The sequence below is a fragment of the Bos grunniens genome, chromosome 6, assembly GCF_055505025.1.
Source record: "Bos grunniens cultivar Pamir isolate PY7600 chromosome 6, Bosgru_T2T1.0, whole genome shotgun sequence".
In the NCBI taxonomy this organism is placed as follows: Eukaryota; Metazoa; Chordata; class Mammalia; order Artiodactyla; family Bovidae; genus Bos; species Bos grunniens.
This window is the reverse complement of record NC_141170.1, coordinates 31,387,449-31,401,499: the sequence shown is the minus strand read 5'-3', so window position 1 is coordinate 31,401,499 and position 14,051 is coordinate 31,387,449. Positions and strand designations below refer to the sequence as shown.

At 36.1% G+C, this 14,051-nt stretch overlaps 1 protein-coding gene across 3 annotated transcripts in view; it reads left to right on the top strand.

Moving 5' to 3' along the window:
* Positions 1-14,051, top strand: part of MOB1B (MOB kinase activator 1B) — a 93,336-nt gene that overhangs the window by 66,843 nt on the left and 12,442 nt on the right. For all 3 annotated transcript variants that reach the window (XM_086405488.1, XM_086405487.1, XM_086405489.1), the window contains 2 exons: positions 4,581-4,747; positions 10,619-10,712. In XM_086405488.1, the coding sequence (XP_086261614.1) occupies positions 4,693-4,747; positions 10,619-10,712 (149 nt within the window). In that variant the 5' untranslated portion in view covers positions 4,581-4,692. The remainder of the gene's footprint in view (positions 1-4,580; positions 4,748-10,618; positions 10,713-14,051) is intronic.

Below are 14,051 nucleotides of genomic sequence, written 5' to 3'. Positions count from 1 at the left end.
ATGGGCATTTAGGTTGCTTGCATGTCTTGGCTATTGTGCATAGTGCCGCAGTGAAGTGAACACCCGTGCATTTATCCTTTCGGACCATGTTTTTTTCTGGATGTATGCCTAAGAATGGGATTGCAGGGTCATATGATAGCTCTATTTTTAGTGTTTTAAGGAGCCTCCATACTCTTCTTCCTAGTGGCTGTACCAGTTTATGTTCCGAACAGTATAGGAGGGTTCCCTTCTCTCCATACCTTCTCCAGCATTTATTGTTTATGGATTTTATGATGATAGTTGTTTTCACTGGTGTGAGATGATATCTCATTGTAATTTTGAGTTGCATTTCTTTAATAATTAGCAGTGTTGACCATCTTTCATGTGCCTCTTGGCCATTTGTATGTCCTTTACTGAGAAATGTTTATTTAGGTCTTCTGCCCATTTTTTGATTGGGTTGTTTGTTTTGATGATGTTAAGGCTCATTAGCTGCTTGCAGGTTTTGGAGACTAATCTGTTGTTGGTCACTTCATTTGCAAATATTTTCTCCCAATCTGTGTGTTAGTTGTTTTCTTGTTGAATCCCACTTCTGCCATTTAATTAGCTGGGTGATCAGAGTAAGTTGCGTAACTTTGAAGATATGGAGTTATTGATGCAAATAAGTTGATGTAAATTTGTTTCTAATTTTGAATATATTGACGTGTTTTTCACTGTCTAAATTGTATACAGATATATATTCTTCTAACCCTTCCTAGTGGGGTTTCCCAAGTGGCTCCGATGATAAAGAATCTGCCTGCAATGCAGGAGACCTGGATTATGGTCCCTGGGTAGGGAAGATACCCTGGAGAAGGGAATGGCTAACCAGTTCATTTCTTGCCTGGGAAATCCCATGGACACAGGAGCCTGGAGGGCTACAAAGAGTTGCAAAGAGTCACGAAGAGTCAGACACCACTGAGTGACTAACACTTTTACTTTTCAGTCCTTCCTAGTACCCCTGTTTTGAGTTCTCTGTAAAACCCCCTCCCCAATTCCTTCAGCCTTAAGATTCTCCAACCCAATTTAGAAAATATCAATTTTGTTGATAGTTGGATTGAACAGTAAATAGTTAAAATTGAGGGTAATGATGGGTGTAACTGTGTTGAGATGGTAACAGATGGTTTATGAGAATAAATGTAGACGTCACAATGGGGACCAGTCTATTCTTTAGGGTCTTAAGGAGGAAGTACACAATGCTTCTGAAATTTACTAAAAGTAGATCAAATTGAATGACTAATTATAAGGGGTTTGTGGTCAGAGTTTTCCCTTAAGGCTCAGTTATTTACTTGTCAAGCCATTCTGTCTTTCTCTAGAAATTGATTGACCTTCAAATATGAGTAAAAGGACTGGGATAAACAAACCTGACTGCTGGGTATTTATTTTAAAAGAAAAGACCTCAGGGTAATGCTGTGACTTTTCAATCACATTTACGTTCTAATCAGAAAGCTCTAAGTTGTCATACAGTTATGATGTCCTGTTGGGAGCTATACAAGAGAAACTAGCTGAATTCTTGTCCTCTAAGACCAAAAATGTATACAGCTACTCTCATACATTGTTAATGAGTTTTAAAAGAATCCAACTTATTTTGGGGGAAAAAATAGACCTTATATAAACATAAAAAATGTATATGCCCTTTAGCAGGGCAATTTTCCTTTTTTTTTTTTTTAAATTCTAAGAATTTATCTTTTATAATATGAGGAGACTTACTGCAGCATTGTTTAAAGTGATAAATGACTAGACACAACCTCAATGTTTATCAGTAGGTGACTGGTTGAAAATATCTGTCTATATAAGGAAATATTATTCAGTCTTTAAAAAGAATAAAGTAGATCTACTTCTATTTTAAAGTACAACAATCTTCTGGACATATTAAAGTGGAAAACATTGTTTAGAATACTGTAGTACGCAGCGGGTGTATAAAACAAGCACAAGCATTTTTTGCTTGTATAGACAGACTCTGAAAAGGGTGGGGTGGGGGGCTACATACTTTCTGTTATTGAAAATGTTTTTTAATATTTGCATCAAATATCTTAAAATGCCATGTGAGATACTGGGTTAGCTGAAAAGTTCCTTTGGGTTTTTTCATAGACCTTATATATTTATCCCCATTAGTGTAAGAGCTTGCACTGATTAGTGTAAGAGCTTGCACTCACTGATGAGGAATTTTGTGTACATTTTGGTATTTGTGCTTTTGAACTTAAGTGCTCTTCAGTTGGTCTTCTTTTGACATGGGAATAAGGAGCAGTACTGATCACCCCTTCCAGAGTAGGGTGCATCCTTGTTGAAGTTTCAGGTAGCAGTCAAAAAAGTTGAATATAATTTTTAAAAAGAACATTTAAAAAATCAAAATACTGAGATGATTAATTATTTTGCCTGAATAAAGCAGAAGGGTCAGAAAGAAGGGGGAATCAGTGGAGGACTTCAAAGCATTTTGGAAGTATGACTGTGCATGGATATGAGGAACTGAGAAGGGAGAGAACTCAGGGAACTGAAAGGATTTTATAAACATCATCCCATCTCTAAATTATACCCTCTGTAAAAAGTTATTTTCCAGACTTTCAAAAAAGCAAAATAAAGAGATCGAAGCCCAGACGATAATTTGTAGTTTCCTAAGTAACATAAGAAGAAAACAGCAAAATGAGGACTGGCACCTTGTTTTCTTGATTTCCTGTCTATCCCCACCATTATTCTGAGATCACTTGAGCCTGATATAGGAAAAGCACCAAAAAAACCAAACCAAAACAATTTTTTTTTTTTAAATTCTATTTGTAACTTAATGTGTAAGAGCATTTGTTTCCAAAGTAAAAATTTCCCCATCCAGTCTTAGGAAATTCGAGTGGGAGTAGGGGTTGAGTCCAGCTTTGGACATTGGACTATTTCATTTTTTACTGTGAGTCATTCTGGTTCAGGAAGAGGAAGGATACTAACATTTGCACAGCATTTTACAGTTTTAAGAGCTTTTTTTCTCATTTATTATTTTCTCATTTTGCAGCTCTTGCATGATACAGGTAATGGTAATGTTTTATTATTGTTAGGCTTTCACTATTAAAGAAAAAATAGGCTCAAGGAAGTTGGGTAATTTGCCTTAAATAACATAGCTGATTAGTGTCAGAACTGACCTTCATAAAACCAAACTCAGATTTTTTTTTTTTCTTTTTACCCAAGTGTAAGGTCTTTGAGGAGAATGTGTTTAGTTTTGTGGCAGACCAATTCTGAATGGGTCATCAATCAAGAAAACATTTAGAAGCCTAACATTTGAAGGGACAGTGGTTCAGTAAATAGATATTTGTGGGGACCCTCCTGGGTGCAGGCACAGCTGATGTGCTTGTTGTTCTCATGTTCTCTGCCAGCCGTTTTCAGAGCAGCTTTGTTACATCATCACTTGCGGCACCAGTCTGATCAGTGGGCTAATTTAAAGGGAGAGTGCTTAACACTTGGTCTGAATACATACACCAGACTGGTGTTAGGAGAGCTATTTTTGTACTTAATCATACAAAAATTAGTAAAAATGTCTTTTGTCAAAAAATTTATTGGTCAAGTTTATTTTTCACACTAAATTTTGAAAAGGGAGAAGGAGGAGGAGGGAAATGAAATAAGTGTCAATATCATGCAGAGGCATGATAATCTTTTCTATGTTTTCGTACTTCAGAGATGGTGGGAGAGAATTTGACTTTTAATACATTATCTGATTAAACTGAAGAAGAGTTTCCATACTCTAATGTGGGTCCAGAGCCTTACTATGTTTAATATTTGACTTTGGGGTTTACTTTGAAGTGCACTGGGAAGCCACTGAGTGTGGTTTTAAGCAGAGGAGTAACGTCGCCTGATTGGTGTTTGTAAAGAGATTCTTGGCTATTGAGTAGAGACTGAAGTGATTTAGCACGTGCACATGTGCACACACACACCCACACCTGGCAGGGAGACAGACAGACAGACATACACATACCACACCCCTGGCACGAAGAGGGGTCAGTGTTAAGAGTTGAGCCTGGGCTGGGAAGATACTCTAGAGGCGGGACATGGCAACCCATTCCAGTATTCTTGCCTGGAGACTCCCCATGGACAGAGGAGCCTGGTGGGCTACAGTGCTTCTTGTACAAAGGAAATTATTTATCTTAGAATGAGAGCCTTAGAATAGGGGTAAAAAAGAATACAATGACTAAAGATTATCACAGACTCCTTTTTATTTTTATGTATTACAACCTATAATCCTGAATCATTAATTTACTGTTGGATTTGTTAGCTGGGTTATAGCTAAAAATTCTTTTCTCTCCTTCGTAGTTCTAGTAGGGCTGATGTCTATGGGGTCACACAGAGTCGGACACGACTGAAGTGACTTAGCAGCAGAGAATGTAGAGAAGGTTTGTGGGAGTAGTTACAAACTACTCCTACAAACAGTAGTTACAGCAATGATATTTCCAAGATTTAATGTAGCCAGTACAATTTCAAGCTATATATTGGTGGACTTTTAGGATCACTTCTGTGTTATTTTATCCAGTAGTATAGTATGGTAGACTCTGTAGAAGGTCAAGCCTTAAACACTTTTTTTTCTTTTCTATTCATAGTGGGAGTCGCTCATCTAAAACGTTTAAACCAAAGAAGAACATTCCAGAGGGTTCTCACCAGTATGAGCTCTTAAAGCATGCAGAGGCCACTCTTGGCAGTGGCAACCTCCGGATGGCTGTCATGCTTCCTGAGGGGGAAGATCTAAATGAGTGGGTTGCAGTGAACAGTAAGTAGCCTTTCTATTTCTCAATGGACTCTCAATTAGGTTAGTAGACTCATTATAGGTGAGTGTTGGGTACTGTGTTTTCTAGCATTTAGTTAGCAACCTAATACCACAATATAATGGTACCTCAATCCACTTTAACCTTTATGATACTTTATTTCTGAATATGGAATTACATGAAATTATCTCCTGTTATCATATAATACAAAGCATAGATTTACCATCTTCTTGAAAAAAATAATAATACAGCAATTGATGTCTATAGCACATTCTGTGTCTGGCACTCTGCTATTCTTTCTACATGAATTATTTTTATTTTATTGAAGTTTAATTGATTTATAATATATTGTTTTCACATGTATAATATAGTGATTCAGTATTTTTATAGACTATACTGCATCTAAAGTTATTGCAGTATAACGGCTTTATTTCCCTGCGCTGTACAATATACCCTTGTAGCTTACTAATTTGATACTTGCTGGTTTGTACCTCTTAATCCCCTGTCTCTATCTGGCTCTTCTTCCTTTTTCTCTCCCTACTGATAACCAATAGTTTGTTCTCTATATCTGTGAGTCTGTTTCTGTTTTGTTATATTCATTCATTTTATTTTTTAGATCTACATTTAAGTGATATCATATAGAATTTGTTTTTCTGTGTTTGACTTAACTCCACTAAGCAAAATACCTTCCAGGTCCATCCATGTTGTTGTAAATGATAAATTTCATTCTTTTTTATGCTCAGTAATGTACCATTGTATGTTTGTATGTATGAAAGGGAGATATATATATATGTATATATATAAATACACACACACACCGTTATCCATTTATCAGTTGATGGATGTGTTAGGTTGCTTCTGTATCTTGGCTATTAACTTCCATATGCTGCTTTGACATTGGTGTGCATGTATCTTTTCAAATTATTGTTTTTATTTTCTTCTACATGTATTACTTTATTTCATCTTTACAACCTCATGATGTAGGTATTATTATTATCCGAGTATATTGATAAGAAATCTGAGACAGAAAATTGTCGTAATTAGACTAGGTTATATAGCTAGTAGTGGTAGAGGCTGGGCTCAAATATAGTTATAAAATTTCAGAGACTGATTTGACCACTATGCCAAATTACCTCTTTCAGTAGCATACTCAGTTATTTGCCTTAATTATGTTTTTTTTTTTTAATTCAGTAGTGATCTTATGAAATTAGTGAAATATATTTATGATATATTCTTAACCTCTAGGAAGAAAAAAATATAAGTAAAAAGTAAATATATTCCTGGGATTTAAGCAGAGAAAGTGGGGAAATAAAAGTGGTACTTTTAGTATTCAAGGTTCATCAGCCTCGGTGAGGAAATTAATAAAGTTTTATAATTGGAGGAAAGTTATATGACTCTAGTAAAAATAAAATTAAATTTAATTGAAAATATATACTAAATGTCTAGGCTTTGATTAAGGAAAAGCAGAACCATATTTTTATTATAATATTTGATGGTATTTTATTGTGGTTTGAAACATATCATGGGATTTATAAATTGAGCTGCCACCCACTGATAACTTTTAGGAACCTAAAGGATTTTACTGAGATGTCTTAAAACCTCACTGTGACAGCAGTTCCTTAAGAGCAGTATTTATTATACTACAGTTATCCTCCTGACCCCAGAGAGTTTATTTACTGAAGAGATAAAAGTAATTTGTTTGCTTTATTGTTGAGACTCATCTAACTTATTAGATAGTTCTGTGATACTTTAAGGACAATATTCAGAATAAATTTCCAACATATGTGCATATTCTTTTTTTTTGATACTTTTTTGTGCCTTTTCTTGTACCATTTATTTGAGAGCTCATTTTCTAATTTGAAAAACCGAGGAAGTAGGTTGCTAATGGGAACTTGTGGTATAGCACAGGGAGCTCAGTTTGATGATCTGTGATTGACCCTAGATGTTGGGATGGGGGAGTGGGATGGACGTCCAAGAGGGAGGGGATATTTGTATACATATAGCTGGAATCACTTCATTTTTAGAGCAGAGACTAACACAGCAGTGTAACATAGAGCTTCTGTCCTACTTGAGTTTCTGACTTTTAAGTATAAAAGCAGATCATTGTTATCTGTCTGTATTCTGCCTTCATAACCAGAACTGTCTGTACTATTGAAATGTCTAGAACTTCAGGAACTTCTAAAATTTCACAGACATTTTGCAGTTATAGCTGGAGGAAAATTACTTTGAACTGACGTGTTAGAACATCCCCATAGAACATGGAATTCTGCTTTTAAAATATAGCAATTGACTGAAATATTGGATTACAGTTTTTTATTATATGTATATATAGTAATCTTTCCAAATGACACTTGATAAAGTGAAGAGGATTTGAGACTAAACAGATAATTTCCATTCACTGACAGTGATTAAGTAATCATATTGGGTACATAAAAAGCTGAAGGGAATTTGTTGATAAGATTGATATCTTAATGGCCTTTTGGCTTCAATTTTACTTGCCAGATGAAGATAAATCATAGAAGATGGGACATTTTACAAATTCAATAACTAATCTCATAGCCAGAAACCAGAGGCTGTTTTTGAACATTCTACTGCTATAAAGAGTGATAGCTTAAAGAAGATAGAAAATTCAGAGTTTTGGAAAAAGCAGATGGATTGAGGCCATGTCTTTGTGGAAGAAAACTAACAATGACTAAATGTCTCCTTTATGATAGACAAGTATTTTTTTTTTTAGCACTCTGCAATAAACCAAATTTTAGAGGTAGGAAACTGAGATCCAGGGAGGTTAAGTAACAACTGGTAAGTATAGAGTTGGGATTCAAAGCCACAGGTTACCCTTTGTTCACATGGAGGACAACTCAATTAAAAATGGGCCAAAGAACTAAATAGACATTTTCCCAAAGAAAACATACAGATGGCTAATAAGCACATGAAAAGATGCTCAGCGTCACTAATTATCCGAGAAATACAAATAAAAACCACAATAAGTACTTGGGTGCAATCTCATAAACGACAGAATGATCTCTGTTCGTTTCCAAGGCAAACCATTCAATATCACAGTAATCCAAGTCTATGCCCCAGCCAATAATGCTGAGGAAGCTGAAGTTGAACAGTTCTATGAAGACCTACATGACCTTCTAGAACTAACACCCAAAAAAGATATCCTTTTCATTATAGGGGATTGGAATGCAAAAGTAGGAAGTCAGGACATATATGGAGTAACAGGAAAGTTTGGCCTTGGAATACAAAACAAAGCAGGGCAAAGGCTAACAGAGAGTTTGGCCAAGAAAGCACACTGGTCATAACAAACACCCTCTTCCAACAACACAAGAGACTACTCTACACATGGACATCACCAGATGGCCAATACTGAAATCAGATTCATTATATTCTTTGTAGCCAAAGATGGAGAAGCTCTATACAGTCAGCAAAAACAAGACCAGGAGCTGACTGTGGCTCAGATCATGAACTCCTTATTGCCAAATTCAGACTTAAATTGAAGAAAGTAGGGAAAACCACTAGACCATTCAGGTATGACCTAAATCAGATTCCTTACAAATATACAGTGGAAGTGACAAATAGATTCAAGGGCGTAGATCCGATAGAGTGCCTGAAGAACTATGGATGGAGTTTCCTGATATTGTATAGGAGGTGGTGATCAAAACCATCCCCAAGAAAAAGAAATGCAAAAAGGCAAAATGGTTGTCTGAGGAGCCTTACAAATAATTGAGAAAAGAAGAGGAGCGAAAGGCAAAGGAGAAAAAGAAAGATATATCCATCCTAATGCAGAGTTCCAAAGACTCCTAAGAGAGATAAGAAAGCCTTCCTAAGTGATCAATGCAAATAAATAGAGGAAAACAATAGAATAGGAAAGACTAGAGATCTCTTCAAAAAATTAGAGATACCAAGGGAACATTTCATGCGAAGATGGGCACAATAAAGGACAGAATCGGTCTGGACCTAACAGAAGCATATTAAGAAGAGGTGGCAAGAATACACAGAAGAACTATGCAAAAAAGATCTTGATGACCCAGATAACCATGATGGTGTGATCACTCACCTAGAGCCAGACATCCTGGAGTGTGAAGTCAAATGGGCCTTAGATAGCATCACAATGAACAAAGCTAGTGGAAGTGATGGAATTCCAGCTGAACGATTTCAAATCCTAAGAGATAATGCTGTTAAGGTGCTACACTCAATATGACAGCAAATTTGCAAAACTCAGCAATGGCCACAGGACTGGAAAAGGTCAGTTTTCAATCCAATCTCAGTCTCTTGGATCATAGAAGAAGCAAGAGAATTCCAGAAAAACATCTGCTTCACTGACTGCACTAAAACCTTTGACTATGTGGATCACAGCAAACTGTGGAAAATTCTCTCTCTCTGTCTTTTTTTTTTTTAATATTCTTAAAGAGATGGAAATACTGGACCACCTTACCTGCCTTCTGAGAAATCTGTATGTAGGTCAAGAAGCAATGGTTTGAACTGGACATGGAACAATGGACTGGTTCCAAATTGGGAAAGGAGTACATCAAGGCTGTGAATTGTCACCCTGCTTATTTAACTTATATGCAGAGTACATCATTTGAAATGCCAGACTGGATGAAGCACAAGCTAGAATGAAGATTGCCAGGAGAAATATCAATAACCTCAGATACGCAGATGATACCACCCTTATGGCAGAAAACAAAGAGGTTCGAACTAAAGACCCTCTTGATGAAAGTGAAAGAGGAGAATGGACAAGCTGGCTTAAAACTCAACATTCAGAAAACTAGGGTCATGGCATGTGGTCCCATCACTTCATGGAAAATAGATGGGGAAACAATGGAAACAGTGAGAGATTTTATTTTCTGGGCTCCAGAATCACTGCAGATGGTGACTGCAGCTATGAAATTAAAAGACATTTGCTCCTTGGAAGAAAAGTTATGACCAAGCTAGACAGTATATTAAAAAGCAGAGACATTACTTTGTGACAGAGGTCTGTCTAGTCAAAGCTATGGTTTTTCCAGTAGTCGTGCATGTGAGAGTTGGACCATCAAGAAAGCTGAGCACTGAAGAACTGATGCTTTTGAACTGTGGTGTTGGAGAAGACTCTTGAGAGTCCCTTGGACTGCAAGGAGATCAAACTTGTCTATCCTAAAGGAAATCAGTCCTGAATATTCATTAGAAGGACTGATGTTGAAGCTAAAGCACCAATACTTTGGCCACCTGATGGGAAGAACTGACTCATTAGAAAAGACCCTGATGCTGGAAAAGATTGAAGGCAGGAGGAGATGGGGGCGACAGAGGATGAGATGGTTGGATGGCATCACTGACTCAATGGGCATGAGTTTGAGCAAGCTCCAGGAGTTGGTGATGGACAGGAAAGCCTGGCATGCTGCAGTCCACGGGGTCACAAAAAGAGTCAGACACAACTGAGTGACTGAACTGTACTGAACTAAGTGAAAAGTCGAGTTTTATTCTTTTCCGTAGAGATAGCCAAAAGACTCAGAAACTCTCACTCTTAGTGATCTATGGAAGTTCTTTATATATTCTGAATACAGGATTTTTATTGATTATATGTTGCAAATAATTTTTCCCACTCTGTGCTTGCCTTGTTTAAAATTTATTTATTTTTTATTGAAGGGTAATTATAATATTGTGTTGGTTTCTGCCATATATCAACATGGTGTGCTTGCTTTTTTATTCCCTTAAGGGAGTCACCTAACCAGAAGCTCCTAAACTCAGTGAGTTAAGTATTGTTTCTTGTATACTTATTATCTGTTCTTTGTTGAGGAAAGAATGTGGATAGAGCTCATATTTTGCTGAAATAAAAGGTTCTCTTTGAGTAAAATTAAAATTTAACATTTTACCTATAAATGATATTTGCTTTGCAGCTGTAGATTTCTTCAATCAGATCAACATGCTTTATGGAACAATCACAGATTTTTGTACAGAAGAAAGTTGTCCGGTGATGTCAGCTGGCCCAAAGTAAGATATGATTTATGATCAGCTCTCAATTTTACTATATCATACAGTTCTTAGATAAGAAGGAAATTTCTGACCTTACAATTTCTATATTTACCATCTCCTTCAGTGATTCACCAATGACTAGTATCTTGAGTCGAGAGTTCCTTAACCTAAGCTTTATGGTCCTCCCTATTGTATTGTCCTCCATCCTTCCTTTTTTCTGTTTGCTTCTGCTTCTCTATCCAAACTAGATTATTAAAAATGCTTCCATTACATTTTAAAAAATAATAATTGTTGATATACAGTGTTATGTTTCAGATGTAATGCATAATGATTTGACATTTACATACACTATGAAATGATCGTCATGTTAAGTCTAGTAGTCTTCTGTTCCCATACAAAGTTATTAGTGTCATTGACCATACTCCTTATGAACTGACTTATAACTGGAGGTTTGTATCTTTAAATAAATATACATATATACACATACTGCATATTCTTTATTTATTCATCTGTTGATAGACACTTAAGTTACTTTCATATTTTAGGTATTGAAAATAATGTTGCAATGAAAAATAGTTTGCATATATCTTTTCAAATTAGTGTTTGTGTTTTCTTTGCATAAATACCCAGAAATGAAACTGCCGGCTCTTATGGCAGTTCTATTTTTAATATTCTGAAGATATTCTGAAGCACCTCTATACATTTTTCCATAGTGGCTGCACCAATTCACAGTTCCATCAACAGTGCATAAAAATTTCCTTTTTGTTACATGCTTGCCAATACTTATTATTTGTTGTCTTTTTGATAATAGCCATTTTAACAGATGTGAAACAGTATCTCATTATGGTTTTAGGTTGCATTTCCCTCATGACTGATGAAATTGAGCATCTTTTAATTTGTTTGTTGGCCATCTGTATGTCTTTGTAAAAATGTCTATTCAGGTCTTCTGTCCATCTTTTAATTGGGTTGTTTACTTTTTTTTTATTTTGAGTTATATGAGTTCTTTGGTAGAATTCACCTATGAAGCTATTTGGTCTTTCACTTTTGTTTGTTGGGAGTTTTTTTTTGTTTGTTTGTGTTTTAAAATTACTGATTCAGTTTCACTACTGGTAATCCATCTGTTCATAGTTCCTATTTTTTCCAGATTCAGTTTTGGGAGATTGTATGTTTCTAGGAGTTTATCACTTTCCTCTAAGTTATCCATTTGGCTGTAATTTTTTGTAGTAATCTCTTAATGTCATTTGTACTTCTGTGCTATTGTTTTTAACTTCTTTCGTTTCTGATTTTATTTCTTTGGGTTTATCAATTTTGTTTATTTTTTCAGAGAGCCAGCTCTCAGTTTCATTGATCTTTTCTATTTTTTTTTTTCTTAGTTTCTATCTCATTTAATTATGCTCTGTTTCTCATGATTTCTTTCTTTCCACTAACTTTGGGTTTTATTTGTTCCATTTTCCCAGGTAATTAAAGCTTAGATTGTTTATTTGAGATTTTTCTTATTTCCTGAGGTAGGCTTGTATTACTATAAAATTCCCTCTTAGAACTGCTTTTGCTGCAGCCCATATATTTTGGATCACTGTGTTTTTGTTTTCATTTGTCTCTAGGTATTTTTTTATTTCTTCTTTGATCTCTTCAGTGACCCATTGGTTTTTGGGTACTCTGTTGTTTAGACTCCACCTGTGTTAGTACTTTTTGCAGTTTTTTTCTCGGAAGTGGTTTCTCTGTTATTATTTATTATTGTTGTTAACCAAGAAATGAATATTTGAGAATTTGCAGTTTAAAAGTTCATACCATGATGACAGAAATAAATTTCATACAAGTATCTGTCAAAGGTGAAATAAAAAAATCATTGGGGACAAAATAGAGTCAGAAGATGAAGTCATCTTAAGTATAGTGAAAGTGAAAGTTGCTCAGTTGTGTCCGACTCTTTGTGACACCATGGACTATACAGTCCGTGGAATTCTCCAGGCCAGAATACTGGAGCGGGTAGCCTTTTCCTTCTCCAGAGGATCTTCCCAACCCAGGGATCAAACCCAGGTCTCCCACATTGCAGGCAGATTCTTTACCAACTGAGCCACAAGGGAAGCCCAAGAATACTGGAGTGTATAGCCTATCCTTTCTCCAGCCGATCTTCCCGACCCAGGAATTAAACCGGGGTCTCCTGCATTGCAGGCGGATTCTTACCAACTGAGCTATCAGGGAATCCCCATCTTAAGTATAAACATGACAAAAGAAGAAGATTCAGGGGATCATAGTTATAAACCCTAGAAGTATAAGCAATATACAGTTTTGTTTTTCAGAATGCTTAGGGCATTGAAAATTAGTTTTTTTTTTTATAAAGCTTCAGGATGTTGAAAATGATTTTTGGTTTACTGTGTTTACTTTTGACTTTCGCATTTAAAAATGAATATAGGGGACTTCCCTGGTGGTCCAGTGGCTAAGATTCCAAGCTCCCAATGTAGGGGGTGCAGGTTCTATTCCTGGTCAGAGCACTAGATCCCACATGCCACAACTAAATCCTGTATACTGCAACTAAGACTCCGTGCAGCCAAATAAATAAATAAAATACAGATTTAAAAAAATGATTATGGAACACCTGGAAATCATTAACAGAATGAAAAACATGATTATAAGAGAAATGCAAAAACATTAAGGGTTCATAACATAAGGGAGAAAGCGTGGGTAAATTCCTGTGTTTTTAAGCAAAGACTAAGCTGTTGCTGTTGTTCAGTCACTCAGTCTTGTCTGACTCTTTTTGTCCCCATGGACTGTAACTCACCAGGCTTCTCTGTTCGTGGACTTTCCCAGGCAAGAATACTGGAGTGGGTTGCCATTTCCTTCTCCAGGAAGACTAAGTAATGATGGTTTAAAGTCCTACCATTCATATTCTCTATCTCCAGAGAGAATCAAACAAGCTTAAGTCACACTTGAGACTTTGTTTTGTATTAGGAAGAATCTCTTGACTGTGACAGTGATTAAATAGTGAAACAGGATGCCAGGAAGTGTTGGGAAATTGCCTATTGGAAACCTTCAAAGTTAACTTGACATTTCATCCCTGTTTCTCAGGGTTGGCAATAAGACATGGTGTCACAGTATTTATTTGAGTGTATCCTATTTAACATTTACTGTTCAAGTGTGAGTAGCTATGACTAAACAGAAAGCATCCTTATTTATCCTGTCTCAAGATGGTTTTCATTGTTTGAAATACCCTGCAGTATTTTTCCATTATATTTTCTTTCAGCTCCTTTTCTAGCCTTACTCATCTGTTGTTCTGTCAGTCCAAATTCTGGGGCAAGGTTAGAAAAACACAGCTGGTTCAAAGGGAGAGGCAGAGGTAACCTTTCAGAAACTAAACTAAAT